Source organism: Apis mellifera, linkage group LG6 (genome assembly GCF_003254395.2).
Source record: "Apis mellifera strain DH4 linkage group LG6, Amel_HAv3.1, whole genome shotgun sequence".
NCBI classification, from domain to species: Eukaryota; Metazoa; Arthropoda; class Insecta; order Hymenoptera; family Apidae; genus Apis; species Apis mellifera.
The window spans coordinates 10,236,984-10,256,450 of NC_037643.1; the positions used below are offsets into that span (position 1 = coordinate 10,236,984).

At 30.8% G+C, this 19,467-nt stretch overlaps 2 protein-coding genes across 2 annotated transcripts in view; one reads left to right on the top strand and one right to left on the bottom strand.

The window, feature by feature from the left end:
• LOC724220 (synaptotagmin-10) overlaps positions 1–19,179 on the bottom strand; it is a 55,426-nt gene extending 36,247 nt beyond the window's left edge. The window contains exon 1 of the mRNA XM_003251160.4: positions 19,089–19,179. Coding sequence (XP_003251208.1) covers positions 19,089–19,179 — 91 coding nt within the window. The remainder of the gene's footprint in view (positions 1–19,088) is intronic.
• Positions 1,142–14,352, top strand: LOC102654366 (DPY30 domain-containing protein 1-like). The gene is made up of 3 exons (XM_026441537.1): positions 1,142–1,350; positions 2,593–2,751; positions 13,614–14,352. Exons 2-3 carry the CDS (start codon positions 2,602–2,604, stop codon positions 13,926–13,928), a joined length of 465 nt encoding a protein of 154 aa, XP_026297322.1. The 5' UTR covers positions 1,142–1,350; positions 2,593–2,601; the 3' UTR covers positions 13,929–14,352.
• Positions 19,180–19,467: the final 288 nt, after the last annotated feature.

Genomic DNA, 19,467 nt, shown 5'->3' on the forward strand with positions numbered 1-19,467 from the left:
GTATATATTGAAAATTGAATACATAGAATAATAAGAATATCTATATCTTTTATTCAACTTGTTTAACAAGTTCGAGTATTTGTCGATCTACTATTAGTTAAATCGAAAAAAATTATTTTACCAATTGAAAATGAAAATGAAAATCACTCACGTTTGCATAGAAATAATTTGACATTCGTGAAACGAGTCAACCTTTGATTTATTTCGACATACGATGCAAATGAATTAATAAAAGAAATTCGTCATGGAAAGAAAACCGTGAAAACATGAAAATTGTTAAAAACATTCGCACAAAGGATTACATTCGACACGATTTTTCGCGTTCTTTGTTTCATTCTCATCTCTCTCCTCGCATACCTTTTTATCGCGAAAATAAAAAAGGAACTAAAGGAGCATAAGAAACCAGGAGCAGAATAACATTTTAATAACCTCGAATAAAAATGAAGAAAACAAAAAATCTGGGTACAATAGATAGAATAGAATTGTTTATATCCATTCTTTGTCTTCTAGCTTTTTTTTTTTTGTCGTTTTGTATTAAGCAAACTGATAGAGATTATTGAATTGCATTTTACGCGATATGAAAATTGACTGTTGACCGTTGCTTTTTTTCATATGTGTCGTAATGATATCGTTTCAACATCGAAATGTCAAACGATTTTTTTTAATTTTATTTGTTCTAAACATCGTAGTAACGGGACTTCTTATCGCCACTCAATTTTACCATGAATTGGAATTTTTTTCATTTCGAGAATGACTTTCACTTTCATGAAATGTTTAATTTTTTTTTCATGAAAATAATAATAATAATCCATCGAATAATAAATTTCTTTAATTTATTAAATTAAACTAATTCAATTTTACATCCCGTCCCTGCAATAAATATAATTTTATTGGAGTTGAAAAATCATTATCTTAAAATTTATTATTATTAGAAATTTTCTATAAATATTGCTTTTCGAAAAAATAGGAAAAAGTATATAAAAATTTTGATTAGTGTAATTAAATGGAATAATAATTTATTCTCATCGTATTTATGAATTATACTTTATTTTTCATTCTTTTTCTCTAACACGATAGATTTTTTACAATTTGGCACGACGTATACATATTTATAACATTTTTTGCACGACAAATCAACGAGCTTTTTGCATATATACACATATAGTACATCTATTTATCTCAGTTTCAGTGGATATACGTTATCGTTCCTCGCCTCATGAAATTTTCAACATTCAAAAACTTACTTTTGCCCGTGATAAAGTGACTCGTGACATCAAATTTCTGATCCCTACGAAAAAGCTTCATAAAGTTTATTTGTAATTCTAATTCGGTTTTTTTTTCTCGTTAAAAGTTAAGTATTAAGTTAAAGTATTATGATAAATAGCTTCCACTACGTAAAATTTAATCGAACATGTACTTTCTCTCTTTCGTTCTTTTCTTTTTTTTTTCTTTTTTTTGTATAAGAAGTTCTTTTTTAATATTATACGATAACCAAACGAAGTTTAATATTCTCGTAATAATCTCTAGATTAAACATTTTTTCTTACTATTTATCGTCAATAACTTCTTTGCTGTATCGACAAAAAAGTAAATATTATTGGTTATTATTAAAAATACGAGAAAAATGGTTCATTTTTAAAGAGAAAAAGTCGAGGTGGAATTTACTTTGATCATTAATTACAAGAAAGTGGAATATTGTTTTCGAACCTACTTGTGGTAATGGTTAATGGTTTGGTCCAGAGATATTTATCGTTAAAGTTTCTCTAAAAATATCAGAGACGAATAATAAATAAAAGTGGAAATTGTCAAAGGAGGTCCTTTTTTGGTGTTGCTCTCCGTAGTTTATTACCGTAATAAGAGTTGTACCGTGTATATAATGCAACGAAAGTGGTTCATATCAAAAACCAAAGTTTATTATCGCAAAAATGTTAAAAAATTTATATCCTCTATGACGTTAAAATCGTTTCATGGTAAATGGTTCTATTGAAAGTGTACAGTTGTTTTGTTTTTTACGATATTAATCGATATCTAAATTTAACTAGTGTTTAAAATTCAAATTATTATTCCGCTTCTTTGTAATATTCTTTCTCTGATATTAAAAATAAACTCTGGCATTGATATTAAATAAGTTCAAAGTCATCTCGAACAAAATATTATTACTGTGGCAATTAGTTTCGAACAAACAGCAATATCAGCTTAATAAAAAAAGAAAAAAAAGAAAAAAAAATTAAAAATATTATACCGAAGTTGAAAACAAATTAATCAAAAATTAAAAGTATTGTTCTTTATTTTAAAAATATTTGCATTGTAATATATCTTTCATTTGTATTATAATAATACAAATCGTATTATTAATAATGCAAAAACTTATAAAAAAAATAATAAAATTTCTATTTATCATCAATTTTTAAATATATCACGAAGAATAATTTTCTTTTATGTTTTTTTAATAATTATTTTTTCTGATTAACATGAATTTAGTCACGTGCAATAAACAACAAAATTTTTTATTACAAATTACGATTTTTAAATTAACTTATCACGAAGAATAATTTTCCCTTAAAGAATAAAAAAAATTTCTCCGTATCCGTAGACGAATCTGATGGAAAAACTGACGGAGGAACAGGAAGAGAAACTCTGCCTGGCTAGCCTCCCTTTGCGCAACTATTTGATGAAATACGTGTTGCCAACCTTGACGCAAGGACTCATCGAAGTTGCAAATTTGCGTCCAGACGACCCGGTTGATTATCTCGTAAGTCGAAAAAGCAATCCACCTTACCGCTTAAGAGCGCGTTTGATGTCGCGGAAATTAGCTACGAAACTTTTCTTCCTCCTTCGTTCTTTTCTTAACGTGACTTTCTCAGTCCTCTTCTTGATTTCAAAGTTTAAAAAACCGATATAATATGTTATAAAAGAATGTTAAGTTCATAACAGAGTTTTTAATCGAACGAGATTAAAAAATTAAAGATTATTATATATATGATTTAAATTTTATTTTATTTTCTTTCTTTTTCTTCTTTTTTTAAATCCATGATTTAAATTCTAAAAACACATATTTCCTTTTTATTATATACAAATTTACAATGAATTTACCCGAAAATCAACATTTTTTTAAATAATTTCATCAATTTCTCTTACCTCTTTTTTAAGAATCTATTATCTAATGAAAATTTCACGTTGAAATTTAAATCAATATTGAAAGTTTTTTCACAAAGTGGATTTTATATCGGTTTCGTATCAATTTTATAAAATCTATCTCCCATATTTCTTTATCGTATAATTTATATAGAATAATATATATAGAATAAACGATTAGAAAATAAAAATGAAAAAAATTGGAGCTCGTATAAATCAGTGTCACTCTGAAATATGATAGAAAAAAAAAAAAAAAGAAATACGATAGTTCGAATTTTATTATTTATCGAATGCGCACGTATTTTTAACAAGATTTTATAACGTGTTAACGAGGTGATAACGATGTTAAAACTCACTCGTCGCTCGATGACTCGAGTATGTAATAAAACAGTTTTCGTTTCGTTGGATTTATCACGAAATAATAAACGATCATTTCAAGTATCGAATCTACATATACATTAATCGTGTATTGGATTAAAATGAACATTTTTTTTTTTTTGGCTTTGGATAAAATAAGCTGCTGTCTAGAAAGAGAGCATTCTGTTTCAACTGGTGAAAAGGCGAGATCTTACGCCATAGTTATTTCATTTAAAAACAAACTGTCGTTAAGTTGTTGACTTACCTTAATCGAATTATCTTCTCGACAATTTAGCTTGAATTTTTCATTCATTTTCCGTTCTTTTCCCGACAATTTTCCGTCAATTCATAATGGCCGGTATTTATTCTTTCAAGAATTTAAGAATCTTATTAACCTCAAGGCAAATTTATTTAAAAAATGTTTATTTCCTGTTCACCGTACGTGATAATATTTTTAACGAAATACTTTAAGAAAAATTCCAACTACTTCCAAAGAATTACACGAGATAACGTAAAAAAAATTCTCCAAATCTACGACAAATACATTAAAGAGAAACTAAATCGTTTCGATCTTAAAACAAGCTTTTCATCTCGACCACGATCGAACGTCAATTCAAAGAAAGAATTATCCAAGTAAAAAGTTCAATAACGATAAATAACGTAGCCTGAAAAACTAAATACAACGTTTGTATAAATCCACTACAAATCAATCGACGATAAATCGAAGAAATCCCCGTCAAACCCATCATCCCTTTCCCAACAATACTTGCCAATATAACAATAACACACAGCAACCACCACTTCCCTCTCTCCCTCCTCCAATGATTGACGTATCGACGTTTCTTGATCCGCTTCTTACGACGATTAAAACAACGATCCACGGATGGAACGTGGACGGAGGCGCGGATTAATCCTGAAGGTCGATCACCCTCCGTGCCACTCCCCTCCTCCCTTTCTCCCCTTAATCCGCTCGTACGAAGGACGCTCGTTCGAGGAACGAACTCGAGGTCGAAATATCGTATCGAGGGGCATATCCTCGTTTGCATCACGAGACATCGGCCGTTTCGATCGATCCGCCTCCCCCTTTCTTTTATGTAAGGTGAACGAGAGACGTCTGGCCGTGGTGGACGTCCAAGGGGAAGGAAGAGTGAAATAACGGCGAGGTAAATTTCTATTACGTTCGGTAGCCTTTCGGTCCCGGCGGGCCTTCCAACCATTCGTATCTCGCGTTTCGCCTCGTGCCGCGCGACCTTCCAACGTCCCTCGTTCAAGGGTCGCTTCGTGTATCGGCTGCTTTCGTTACGCGAACCGTTACGCCGCTACAAGTTGTGCGTTTTACGAGCAACGCCACTCGAAGACTCCATCCACGACTCCACGTTCTCTTCTGCCCGTCCTCTTCCCCTCCTCGCCGCGAATCTCGGCGATCCTTGAAAAGGTGATCTCGTAGAGAGAGAGAGAGGGGGGAAGGAGTTCATTCTGGCAGACTTTTTTAGGTTTTACGATGGTTTGTCGGGACGATGCACGGTGGGATCTAGCGTAGGTCAAGATTGGAATTATCGTTGTTGGATCAATGTGGGATTAGAAGGAAAGTGATTCGTTATATTCTCTAAGCAGATATATGATATTTCTTAAGGAAGAAAGGATAAATGTTAAATGGAAAAATTAAAATTTTTACGTTTGAATCTCTCTTCATTGCGATCGAATTATATTATGTGCTTTTATTTTCTAAATTTTTAAATATATAAATATTCGATAAGTAAATGAATACTCGAATAATAGAATGAGAGCATTGAAAATTCAAGTTCAAGGTAAGAAAGTGAATTACGACGCAAGAATGTCATAATTGAAAATGAACATTTGTTGCACTCGCAGGCCTCGATAGATCCGAGATAGGCGTAGGAACGAGCAATGCCTTTTCATAAGATGGAATCCAAACAAGAATTTACTCGATTGCGGGTCTTCGAAGCTTCTTCAATCTTCCTCAAGTGACATTATATGTTGACTCAAGTTCACCATCGTAACTCAAGTCTCAACTCGCCACTGATTTCATTCGTTTTCTAGAAAACATTTCTTCGTATTTTCCTTCTGAGAGAAGAATTTCATACATCACGTAGCGTGAATTGAATCATCGAGTTTGTACTTTAAAACGCGATCAAGTGATAATAAATTGGCAAATGTATCTTTTCGAAAGAAAGAATGGTACGGTAGTTAATGGGGGGAAACGTTTGATTGTAATCAATTTTATTCGAGATAAATAAGGAGTTAATCGTTAAAGGGTAATTGCTTTCAATTTTATATCCTTTCTATATATATATATATATATATATATATATATATATATATATCCTATACGTAAAAGTAAAATTTCGAGAATAAAAGAAGAAAAATTATACTTATATAATTTCTTTTAAGCGTCATCTTATCAATTCTATACCTTCTACAAGTCGTGAAATTTTAACATAACTTTTATATCGTTGTTCCATCAACTTCTTAATTGAATAATTAAATTGTACATTAGTGGTCGCAAGTGCAAAGTTCAAAACTGTAAAATCTGAAGTTATGTTTTTAAAGTTGCTTTAAGAGGATCATTATAGTGTTGTTATATTACTCTTTTTCTTATATTTTTAAATTTATTTCCATCCAAGAAATGTTCATTCCAACGATCGTAATTTGCAATAGCCACTTGATTCCTTTTAACTTTGACGACCAACAAAGCGCAATGAATCCTAATTACCACTTAAACCACTAATACCTCCAAATATTGACTGATCTATGATATTACACTGCTAAGAGCTTTAACCTAAGATTAAATGCTAAATTTCGTTAATTAGTCGTTGAATTTAATCATTTTTCGCTATGTCAGTGTATATTTTCTTGAAGGAAAATCTGATTAACTCACGTTTTAATTAAATTTCTATATTATCCGTTAATAATGATACATTAACACTACCGTTATCCACCATTATTCAAATATAATATCTATCCATCGTATAAATATTATTCCTCATTGTTCTACTAATCAAACAGAATATATATCCTTAATTATATTAGCACGAAATTGAAAATTATATACGAATATCAAAATTTTATATGTATATTAAAATCTGTAATGAAGAAATACGCAATAACGAAGGAATACTTTAAAAAATGTTACACAAATAATTGTTGAAAACTTTGAAACGTACGTTCTTACGTAAAATGATAATACATAGAATAACAAATATACAATATTAACATTACAAAAACGACGTATGTCGAAAGCTACGTAAACACATCAACTACTTTGTAATTCAAAAACGTATCATTATCATATGTTTATCCATAAAAAAAAAAAAAGAAGTTTTAAGAAACAAAAGAGAGTGACACGAATGAATTTCTTTTCTTATTACATCATCTGATGTCATGTAAACATCGTGGACGATCTAATACTTGCAACTATAAAACTCCCCATCAGTGGTAAATCATAATAAACTCTCGCAATATTGTGCTCGGTTCGCGCGATTATTCACGAAATGCGAACACCTGGGACGCAAAATCCACGATCCTCTCCTCAATGTTATTACATTTAACGTTGGCGTGGTTGTAACGACCGCGAAAACTTTCACCGTTATCGTGAAATTCCACGCGGCAGAGCGTACGTTGAACCACTCCGTGCTTCACGTGTTACTTCTCTCCTCGATTCGTTCGATAGCTTTTTAAGCTGCGCTCTCATTTCTCTTTCTCTTTCTCGAACTTTTTTTTTTTATTAGAGACGAATATAAGAGAGGCTTCGACAGTTTTTAAATCGATCAAAGGTAAAAGATACGAAGGGAATATATTTCTTTACTTTTCTTTTTTTTTTTTTTACGATGTTTGGTAAAACAAAGGTGTGTTGTTATGGTCAGAATAAATTGAAACAAGTATAAATATGAAATAATATATAAGAAAGAATAATAATTGGAATAAGAAGAATAAATATAAGAATATTATATTGAGTGTTAATTGTTATTGGGATATTTTTAGAAGGCTGAGATTGAAACACATGTCGATTGGTATACGAAAATGAAATGGATCATCTTCAAAATGAATTTCAATTATTTGTAGATCGATAGTTTTAAGATGGTCAGATATATTTCCATATAAATACTTTATCGACGATAATAAAAACTGGAGATATTCTTGTGTGAAATAGAAATCGAAAGTAGAATTATCATGATCTATTCGTGATAAATAAATTTCAATTGATATTTTTTTCTATTCACTTTTATATTCGTTTTTGAAGTTAATCTTCCAGAGATATTCTAAGAATATATTAACACAACGTGTTGATTTGGCCCTGACTCCGTATATTGACGGATAAAGATAGCGAATACATTTGAGAATGAAACTTTCGCAATTTGCTCCGCAAGGATAGTAGTTTTCGCGAGTGGGTATTGTGTCGAGAGCGAACCGACATAGTAAAGTTACGGTAAAACTAGTATTGGCCAACTGAAATTATTGTACAAGTAATAATAACATTGTATTATTGTAATTTTTGTAGTAATTTTATTGCCCGATAGTCAATCTCGATGTAGAGAGTGCACTTACGAAAATTACTTTCGAGAGCATTCGAATAAATCGTTCGATGAAAATGTATCTAAATATATCGTATTTGCATATTATAAATTTAATTATATTAAATTTCCATTCCACGTGAAAAATAAAGGGTTTACATAATAATAATAATAATAATAATAATAATAATAATAATAATACTAAAGAAACTAAATAAAGATGTGAAAGCTTAAAAGTCAATAAATTGCAATTTAAAAATGTCCACTTACTCTTAAGAATAAAATTCGAATAAAAGAATTCGTTTAGAAGTGTCTCTTCTTCTTCGTTTAAGCATCAAGGTTCGAAATAAGTGAAAAATAAAGAGTTCGCAAATATAAAAGCAATATCTCTCACTTACGAACAATATTTCCAAGAAATATTCGGATAAAAGCTTCCATTAAATATATACATCTTTCTCGTACATTTATCGAGATTCTAAATAAGTTTCGAATAAAACTTGAAAGCTTGGAAATCGATAATTTTAGAACGAACATTCTTTTCTTCGCCTCTTTTGTTCGCCATTTTTTGGCGAATCTTTCATCGACAACAAACGATAAAAAGTTTGTTCAATGAGGACAGAGCTTAACAATTGTCGTTGAATTGAACAAATATCAGATATGAGAGATTTTTATTGACTAGGAGGAAAGTTTAAGGAGAAATTGATGCAGAGTTTTCACGCAAAGTTTTAATGGTACAAGGAATTCAAAAAGAGAACGTTAAAGCTAATGCTCTGGTGAAATTTAATTTTGATCCTTGAATATTGAAACACGGAAGTTTGTAATTTCGTGATTGGTACATGTTTAATGGGATGCAACGCGTAGTGTAATCCGAGTTTGAATTTATCGTTTAGATTTTATGGAGCATTGATTCTTCATTAATCATCAATTCACTATAATGGAACAATTTTGATGTCATTCATTTCTATCGATATCAAATCATTGGATGCAATAGGATAAAATTGTTTCGAAAAAAGTGAATCTAAGTATTAAGTGTGAAATTTATGAAATTTTTATAATCATTGAAGTTTGTTCAATTTCTTAAATAGAAAATATTGGCTCAAAAATGGCTCTCACGTTATTCACGATTAATCTAATATTTGATCATGGACGTTTTAATTGAAATGAATAAGACAAGACAAAAAATAAAAAATCACTTACATTAATTGAATACACTTTAAGGAACACTTCAAGAGTTTTGATTCGACATTTTTTTAATTCTTATCTTTGATCAATCTTTCTTTTGACGAAATTGGTTAAGACATTAATGAAGTTATGTGCGGAAATGGATTTATATGCCAGTAAAAGTAATATAAAAGAGAATAGAATAATATTTTTTTATTTTGAAAATATGTCTTTGCGTTTAATAATACGCGAGGTAAATGTAATAGGCAATATTTTGAGAACGATGTCGTCAATTTATAATACAAGGCACTTGTCATTGTTGGGAACAATGAACGACATACTTGCGAACTGACTTTCTTGTACAATATGTGTCGTCTTTTGTTAGATCCCATAGAAGCTAGAATTGCATTTATTTTATAAGGAGAAAAAGAATTTCTCGATCAGACTGCTAAGCCGGATCTCGAACCCGTATTTTTTTCACTCGACAAACGATCGATGTTGCCAATTAATTTATCAAAAATCGTCGAACGAGTTTTCTTTTTTATCGAAAATTATAGAAAAAGATCCATAGAAATGTATGCAATTGAAACATTCTCGTGAATGTAATAATTTTCAATTACTGTTTTTACGTAAAATTAAAATATATTGCTGATTCAATTTGATGAAATAATTAATAAAGATATTAACATGGAATTCGATATTATATATAGTTTCTCGTTTTAATGGACAAATTTGGAAAATATATTTAAAACATTCGTTATTATATAACAATAGTTCGTATTGCATTATTCTAAATTAAAAATGTTTGAAACTGAGAGGAAGAATTTTACGTTTTCAAGTAACTTTGTATACATAATTATTACTTTATTATTAATTACACACATTTACGATACTAAATTAGATATTAATTTAATATTAATATCGACGAATAATTTTAACAGAATTAATTTTTGAAATGAAATTATTAATTTTTCTTTTATGTAATTCAAATTTCCTTCTTCCTCTTCCATTTCAAAATTAAAAATTTCTTTTCTTGAAGATTCTTATTAATCATGACACTTCGCTAAATCATTTATTAAGCTTGTAATTGTCAATTTATTTGTTACATCGTTAATTAAAATTGTTCTCAATTCATACACACGAACATCGATGTAGCCTCTTACACTTATCCATTATGGAACAATATTTCCCTACGAAATTTTCATCTACTTAAACAGCACATTGCTTGTGAGATAAATAAACACTGGAGAAATTTGAGAGAAATAGTAAATATCGATTGAGGAGACAATTGTATTCTACAATAACGAGATGCCACGCGCGTCGGTGAGTTTTAATAAATAAACTTCTCGTTCAACGTAACTTGGAAGTTCAACCCTTGAAACGAGGAGGGGAATGGGAATTAATGATGAGACTTCTAGACGTATTGCCATTACGCGATACGCGAAATAAATAAATTCGAATTATAAATGTATACATAACGACGTGACGGCCATTCAAATTTTCGGATATCAATCTTACGAGATTTAATAAAAAATGTGCCGTTTCTCCAAATGGAACTACTGAAAAGTATTTATAAAGTATCAACAAAACATGATATCAGTTTCGATACAGTGAATTGCAGAATTATTTGTCCATTGAAACGAGATTAAATGAAAATTGTGCCATTTTTTTCAACGAAATAATTAAAGAATATTTAAAGCATCGATAAATTGTAAAATATTTATAATTTGTGAATCATGTTGATGTATAGTGATTTGTGGAAGTATTTATAGACACTTTGCATAGAAAATTTTTGTAAATATTTAATAATAATATGTAATAGATTAAATATAAAGTATATATATACATATTTAATAAAGTTATTTTTAATGCTAATTATAATTCTTCTAAGTATTTTTTTTTTTCATTTATTTCTTCATTATTCAAGTTTATTTTACATATAAGAATATTCTCGTGATTGTACATATAATATGTAAAATACTTACGTCATTGATACGTATTTGAATCGAATATATTTTAAATCCACCGGAATTGTTGGTTTATCGTCGATTTACTGGTTTAAATAATAGAGCGACGAGATCGAAGCACATCTGTGCATTCGAATCAAGTTTCCGGGAATTGGTAGACATTATAATTCGTTTGCTCGTTCAATTACGCAAGACTAACGAGGATTGTCTTCGAAAGAGAAGATATACTCTTTTAATGAGGAAATCGATTTAATGGAGATCTGATAACGAATCGTTTGATTCTCTTGTTTGAATGATACTGAATTGTTCGGTGGGATAGAGTTTTATTCGATATTAGGGATGGAGAATGGAGGTAATAAGTTGTTAATGAAATATTTTTATTTAATAAAATATTCTATTTTAATGGATTTAAAAAAAAAATAATTTTAGTTGAATTGTATATCTAAAAATTTTTATAAAATAATCTTGCTGAAGCTGTTTTAGCTTTCTCGAACGAATATTTTTATGTCGTTTCTGAAAATTTTTAATTATATTTTTAATTCTCAAATCGTTTTGAAATATTTCTGAGAAACGAGGAATGTTTCCAGAAAGAACACTTTTTTCCATAGAAGTTAGTAGAAACAAAAGAAACTGTTAGTAAAAGTCTTTCTTTTCATCTTTCCATATTTATTTCTGTGCCATACTTCGAAAAAGATTTTACACTTTATATTCTTTATATCTTTAACTTTAATGGCTTCCAAAAGTTTTTTTTTTTTTTAGACAAAATTACATTTTTCAAGCAGACAGTGTGCAAACTTCGAACATGGTCTGTAAATAAACTGCGAACACTATGTACCAGACATATCGATTCTTGTCTGTTCAAACAACTCTTACTCCCCTGTGACCTTGAATTATTCGAAGGTCGCATCACAGAGATTCATTGAATTCGCTTTCTTTATCGAAGTTTTTATAAAATGAAGATAATGTATTTTGATCTTTATAAAGGAACTTTATATATATAAAAAAAAAAATTATACAATATTAGAGTTTAAAAAAAAAAGCTATGATTAATTTTATACTCATAAGATTCTTATTCTTCCATCTTTCGATAATTATTTAATAAAATCTTTCAAAATCTATATGTTCGTTTATAAATTATTCAGTATAATTTTTCAAACATTGTGCAAAGATTAAAAATTAATTATTTAATACAGAAAAAATTTTACCAAATATGCAGTTTTTCTTATTTCTTTAAACGTAATTTTTCTTTCGTAATATAATTAGAAAAAAAATAATTCAAACGATTCAAACTTTATATACTTAGATTAAACTCTATATAAAACTTAGATTAAACCGTATTAATTACACATATATATATAGCGACCCAAGCACGCCACCTATTACATTCAACAAATTAATAAGCACATATTCGTTCACGAAATAACTCTTTCAACCGTTTCACATTTCATTAAAATAATATCATTAAATTCCATTGGAAATATCATCAAATTAAAATTCTCTCTTCATATCTCTTCAAACAATTAAAACTTCGATATTCGAAAAAATTCTAACACGATGAAAACAATTCGCCAATCAATTTTTCAGGATTTTCCAATTACTTTATTCTCAATGGAAATCCTCGCTAAAGTTTTTTAAGAGGATTATTCTTTCAGATTTTCTTTTCGGAAATAAAATCGAGCCTATTTGTTTTCCTTTTCATTCGCGAAAATCGATGTAGGCAAAGGAAAGGGGATGATGGTTATTCGTTAAATAACGAAATGGAGAGCAATCGAGATGAAGGAAGGAAATGGATCAAAGAGTGAGACACGTCCCATTTTCAAACGGAATGCGTGCATAAGCTGGAAATGGCGTCACGAACGCATCAAGCTTCCGGAAAGAATAACGAGACGCGTATTATACGTGTTTCGTTTTGAGGACATCGCGTATTCCAAGTGCGTGTTCGCATCGAGTAATTTCTCACAATCGTTTTCACTTAGAAGCTACAATTGTCGATAATGCCTTTATTTCGCTACGAATGAAATGGAGGACAGTGTATCTTTTGCGTGACGTTTCTGGGATTTTTGAAGTGTATATTTTTAAATGAGGAAAGGAACGATAAAATACGGACGAAATAGAGTGATTTCATTCGAAAATTTTTTCGTTTCTTCCTTTGTTTTTTGTTGTAACGATTTTATTAAATTACAATACAATGAAAACTACTTCTTTAACTAATTTATGAGTAAATAATATTCATGATATGCAAGAAGTATCGTTTGTTCGAACTGAACGTTGGAAAAAAAAGTGCAAGATCATCACTTTCAAACGAAACTTTCACTCTCGATCTTTTTACTTCAACAAATATCGAATTTCCAAACATAAACAGAAACAAATTTGTCAATTACTCGCGAAATGGCCATCGATAAAAATATTTCGATATTATCAACACCCTGAAATTTCTAATTCCAATCCTTTTCTTTTTCCAGGCTGAATATCTGTTTAAAGAAAATCCAGAGGGCAAGATGTTCGAGCCGGAGCACACGAATGCGATGGCCTCGATTCTAAACATGATCGACAAATTCAATACGTTCTTGCTTCCCGAGGAAGAGGTGAGCAGCCAAGTATTAGAAATGTTGAAACGGAAATCGCCAATGGAGGAAATAGATTCCAGCGATTCGGACGTGTGCACGATTCAAAAGACTTATGTCACGCCGTGTTACACTTACGACGAGGAGGACACGGGCGTGGATGAGGAGAATGAAATAATCTCCGAGCTGACCGAATCCAACGAAGACGATTGACGAAACTCGAGGACAGGAAGATGCAGGTCCCGGAGGATTTGCATTTGTTTGGACAAACGGATTGATAATTAATTAATCTGCACGTGACACGATAATGGCAATATTTGGTTTTGGCAACGTCATCCGGAATTCCTGTAATTTGTTGAGCCGTGCATACTAATGAGTCGTTGCAAAGCGATATTTGCATAATGTATCGATTGCTAGGGTATCTTTGTCTTTTTTGGATCGGATATATTTTGAAATTACAAGTTTTACTTGGATAAGAAAATTGTTATTCAGTTTGTGTATGAAGATAAAATATATTGATACGTTTTAAGAGGATTGATAAGAAATATTGAAAATGTTTAATAATTTTCGTTTTGGATATTTGGATCCGGAGGAAGATGGAATGAATGAATATATATTTGTGCGAATAAAAGTTAAAGATTACAGAATTATATAGAATTTAGAAATTTAATAATTATAAAAATTTTCTGGATAAATTATGGAAAAATTTTTTTGTATTCTTTGCGTGTATCATATTGTTGAAATTATATTGGCTGAACAGTATCGTTAATTACAATTTTGATTCGAGTGACGAATATTAAAATTTTCAAAAATAATCCTTTCCATGTTTCGATAATTTGATAAATTATTTAAATATGCATCGAAATTTTGTACAATTTCCAAAAAAAATGAAATAAAAACTTTTTTCATCAAACATTTTATTCTTAAAAAGATAAAAATAAATTTAAAAAAATTGGTAATCGTTATTATTAATTATTATTCAATTACATAATTTGTCAATTATAATTTTATTTCGTTTTATCTTAGAAATTAGAAAATTTTAGAAAATCTTTTCTTAAGTCCTTGCAGCGTGCAACAGATGTCCCTTCAGAGGATAGTTTAAACGATTAAAGGAAACTATGTGTGAAGATGGGATAAATCAAATAATTGAATTTAATTACAGGATATTTAAAACTTTAATGCTTTGTATCCTCGTTTTTATAACCCATAACGACCCTTTAAAATGCAGTTACAATTGTTTTTATAAAGTTGAATAATCTTTTATTTCAGAACGTATCGTAATACGTGGATAAAAGTGGACATTTTACGAGACGTTTAATCCAACAGGTTTATTCCACAGATAAAAATCGCCTTCACTTCTTAATGCGAAAGATTTAAGAGAAGGAAACAAAATAAATTACCTTATATGTGTATAACGGTAGAAACGTTTGATGTAGAAACATATAATGTAGGAGTCACTTTGTGAAATACATTTAAAATAAGTTCACTTCGATTTCTCGAATTTTTATTTAATTTTTTTTTTACTTATGCATATTTAAACATAGATTTTGTTCAATGTTTAATTGTATCTTATCATAATCGCCTTGCGGCGATTTATAGTATAATTTAATTAAATTTGATCAACAAAGCAAAATTGAAAAACGGAAAAATTTTCTTTTACTTAATTTTATTATGATTTTAAAGGTTTTTATAGATATTATAAAGACAATTTTTCTCTTTCCGTATGAAAATACAAAAATATGCCAATACAATTTTTACATTATACTATAGAAACATTCTCCACGGCAAACGCAGGAAAATTTCATATTCCAAATCGACCGAAAGTTCTTCAAACTCAAATACAATGACAACGTTTCTGTGTCGTCATAGAAATAAAACTATGTAAACGTTAAAAAATGTTATTTAACTTGTTAATCGAATCGCTTTTTCTGCCAGAAAGTTCTTTTGGTTAAATTAATTTCAGTACAGTTTTACAGATTTTAATATTTAATATTTATCAAAATAAATAATACAATGTATATGTACTTAATAGACTTTAATTGGAGAACAAGTTGATTAAAAAGGAACAACAAATTATTTAAAATATTATTTCGAAAAGAAGCGATAAAACAAAATAAAAAATTATTTGAATTTATATCGAGATCATGAAATTCGTTTCAATTTCTACAGTTGTAAATAATATCGATGTATATTTAATAATTACATCTTCCACTTCCGTTCAGATTCATTTTCGAATCAATGATATTATTTCAACGAACGGAATAAAACAAAATAAAATAAAAAATTACTCGAACCGATATCTAAATAACAAATGTTTCATTTCATAATTTTCATGAATACAACGAAATAAATTAAATAAATACAACAGTCTGTATTTAATAGTCCTCCATTTCCTCACGAAACCTTTAAAACATCTCTATTCTGCCTTCACGTCAATAATTCTAATATCCTGATCCGATAATCGAAGATCCTTTATTCGATTTGTTGATCGTATATCGATCGAAATAGGATGTCACACGTCATTTATTAGCGCCAAGAGACGAATCGTTTAATCGAAACATATTTCGAGAACATATGTCGAGATATGATATATATAGACTGCAGGTTCCATGAATTCTCTATTCGAAACGTTACAGACCTTGACCGATTCATGGTCGTAATATTCGAAAATTCGAGAGTTAAAACAACTATGAGCTCGCTATTAACCGCACATTCGACAAAGAGTTAATTCGATAACAATAGTTTCGTTCTAGGAATCAATTGTTGTAGAATCTTTTATGGGATAAAAATTTCTTTTTCCTTTTTTTTATAACAGCTTTTAAGTGTGGAAAAATACGTCTTTCTACAAATGAAACACGTTAAAAAAAAGATTGGAAAGTAGCCAAAGTGCGTTGAAAGTAGCACATATTTTTTTTCTTGATAAATTTAAATATTTGGAGTATTTGATTGAAGTACGATTGTATATGTCTAAAAATATAATATTTCCTTTTTATTGAAAATCCATGGAAAATGAAATAATATAATAATTAATATAATTGGAGCAAGATGATCTTAAACAGAGAGCAAAAGTGTGGAAATTAATTTAAAAGAGTCGCACGTTAAAGAATTTGTAATTATGCAATAGCAATCACAATTAATTGAATTTAAATCTCATTAGGAAAAATAGAATGAAATAACTAAGAAAAGTAAAAATAATTAAAATTTGAGAAAACATTGTGATTATAAAAATTAAAAAATCGCAAGAAGTATTCGATAATTTATTTTAAAAAGAATCTATTTATTTATCATTTAATTCTTAATATTTCACGCGCCAATAATACAAATTGATTATGTAAATCTTTCAATATGATCCGATATGATCAAATGACCAATACTTACAATGTTTGCATCGAAAAGCAACAGGCAGTGAAAAATGTTTACAATGATTCGTAAAAATAAAAAAGGAATTTCAAATTCTTTTGGCTGACATTCATTTATTAGCTCGTTCGAGAATTTCTTCGTTACTTTAACTTGAAAAATCGCGTTGCCAAAGTGAAAAAAGGAGAAGAAAAAAAAGAAAGAGGAAAAGAAAGCAAAAAAATAGAAGAAAAAAGAAAGGAGAAGAAAAACGAAGAAAACAACGGCGTTAAATTCGTTCGTTCGAATTCAATATTTTAAACGGATCGGAATCTCTTCGATAATGGAATATGTTGATCTCCCAAGTCGCACAAGGATATATTATAATATTTCCTGAGGATGTACATCCCGAGCTTAAAATTCGTATTCAGAAGACTATGAACACTTTATCGAGCCATAGGCGATCTCACGAGGCCAAGGACGATGCACATTGTTCCGCGTCTTTAATATGACGTAGGTCTGCTCCTTTTGAACATTTCTAGGTATCGTATGCTTTTCCCTGTTTCCCTTTTGAAAACAAGCGATAAATTGCTCTGCACATCGGGAAAATATCGATAAAGGTACATTTTTTACAATTATCGTCATCTTAAATCTATTCGTGAAATGATTCGTTTATGGAAGAATCGTGCATGGCGAATAATATACCACGAGATGGAAAAATGGTACTGTTATTTTAATTTGTAAAAATATACGGAGTGATTGATGAGAATTCAAATGATTCTTCAGATAAAAGATTATTTTCACTGATACCATTTTTCCTTTCGACCCTCGTGCACGTAATAAATCGCTGCATCACGTTGTCGTTTTTATCATCTCTGATATTTTTATAACATCCATCACGTTCTTTTTCTCTCTCTTTTTTTCTTTTTCTACTTTTTATCGGATAGTTAAGGTTATAATTGTTTCTTTTAACTTTCACAACGGACCATTATCGATCCCTCATAAATATAAATAGATGTGTGCCAAGTTCAAAACGATACGCAACACCTACACGATCGTTGTGTATCGTCTGGTGAAAATATACCACGATAATAAATCCCGACACGCGGGACGACGCGTCAAAACATTGGAAAAAATTCTACGGGACGAGATTTTGTCCATTCTTTCGAACTTTTATCCTTCTGATTAAATAAAGAGACAACATAAAGTAAGTACAGTTATTCTACGATGCTATTTCAGGAAAAGGAGCATTATATCTTTATTTTTATAAAGTGGAAGAATTTTCAATTACTCGAACGATCCACAATTCGTATAGCGTGCTCTTTGCTTCAACAGGTAAGACGTTCCTACGTCTCGTCATTTCCTTACTCCATTTCTTCTTAGCATCATGATATCGATTCAAAATTATCGATCGCGTCGAAAACAAAACTCCCTAAACGCACTCCCGAATTACGACAACAAAATCTCGAAACAAAAATAGATCGATTTTACTCGAAACCGTATCAATCTCATTCGAGATACATAATCATACTCAGATCTTGAATTTTCGAAGGGAATCGGTTGTCAAAGAGATACGTATGAACGATTCGACGGAATATCAAATATCAGCTCGAGATGCTTACTCGTACGCGGCGACGTATATAGCCAGAGAGCGCGGCCAGTATATCTGTATCTTCAAACACCTGTTAGCAACTCGTGTGGGCGGCTCGCCACATCGCCTTTAAATTCTCGCCGTGATTAAGCGGCTTCCTCTTGTCCACGATTCAATCGCCGCGTCCCCGTTCACGGTTATATCGTATCCACGGACACGCGGTTTTCTTTCGTACTCGTGCTTTCGTACTCACTCTTCACTCTTCGTTATATCGCTCGCGTGGCGACGATATCGTACTCACGCGCACGAATTAGAGATTTATCACGGCGGTTCAGAAACACCGTTCACCAAGAATACCGCGGGAGAGAGAATGAAAGGCGAGAATTAAAAAGGGAAAGAAAAGGAAGAAGATACGAAAAGAAAAGACAGAAGGTAGAAAAACTTACCGGCATAACCTTGCACGGAATAATTCGCTTCCTCGCTTGGGACCACGTTGTCCTCGAGGACGCTCTCCGACGCGGTCTTAACGACACCCATATCCTTGCCTCCTCTCCCTCTGTGTATACGGTGTACACGCTGTAAAAGTGTAGGACGAAGTAAGACGATGTTCGACGATGGATTACCTCGGCTTGATCGTGCCGCGTTGTCTGCCGTTGCCGGAATGCTCGGCGCCGTTTCGTCCACTTATTGCGTCTGCGTCCGCGCCTGCGTTTTCCCACTCTCCCTTGAGCCCTCCATCCTTCTTCCCTCCTCCCTCCTTGACCCCTCGCGTGCGTATACACCCCCTGCCTACTCCCCCCCCCTCTTCTGTTCTTCCTTCCTTCC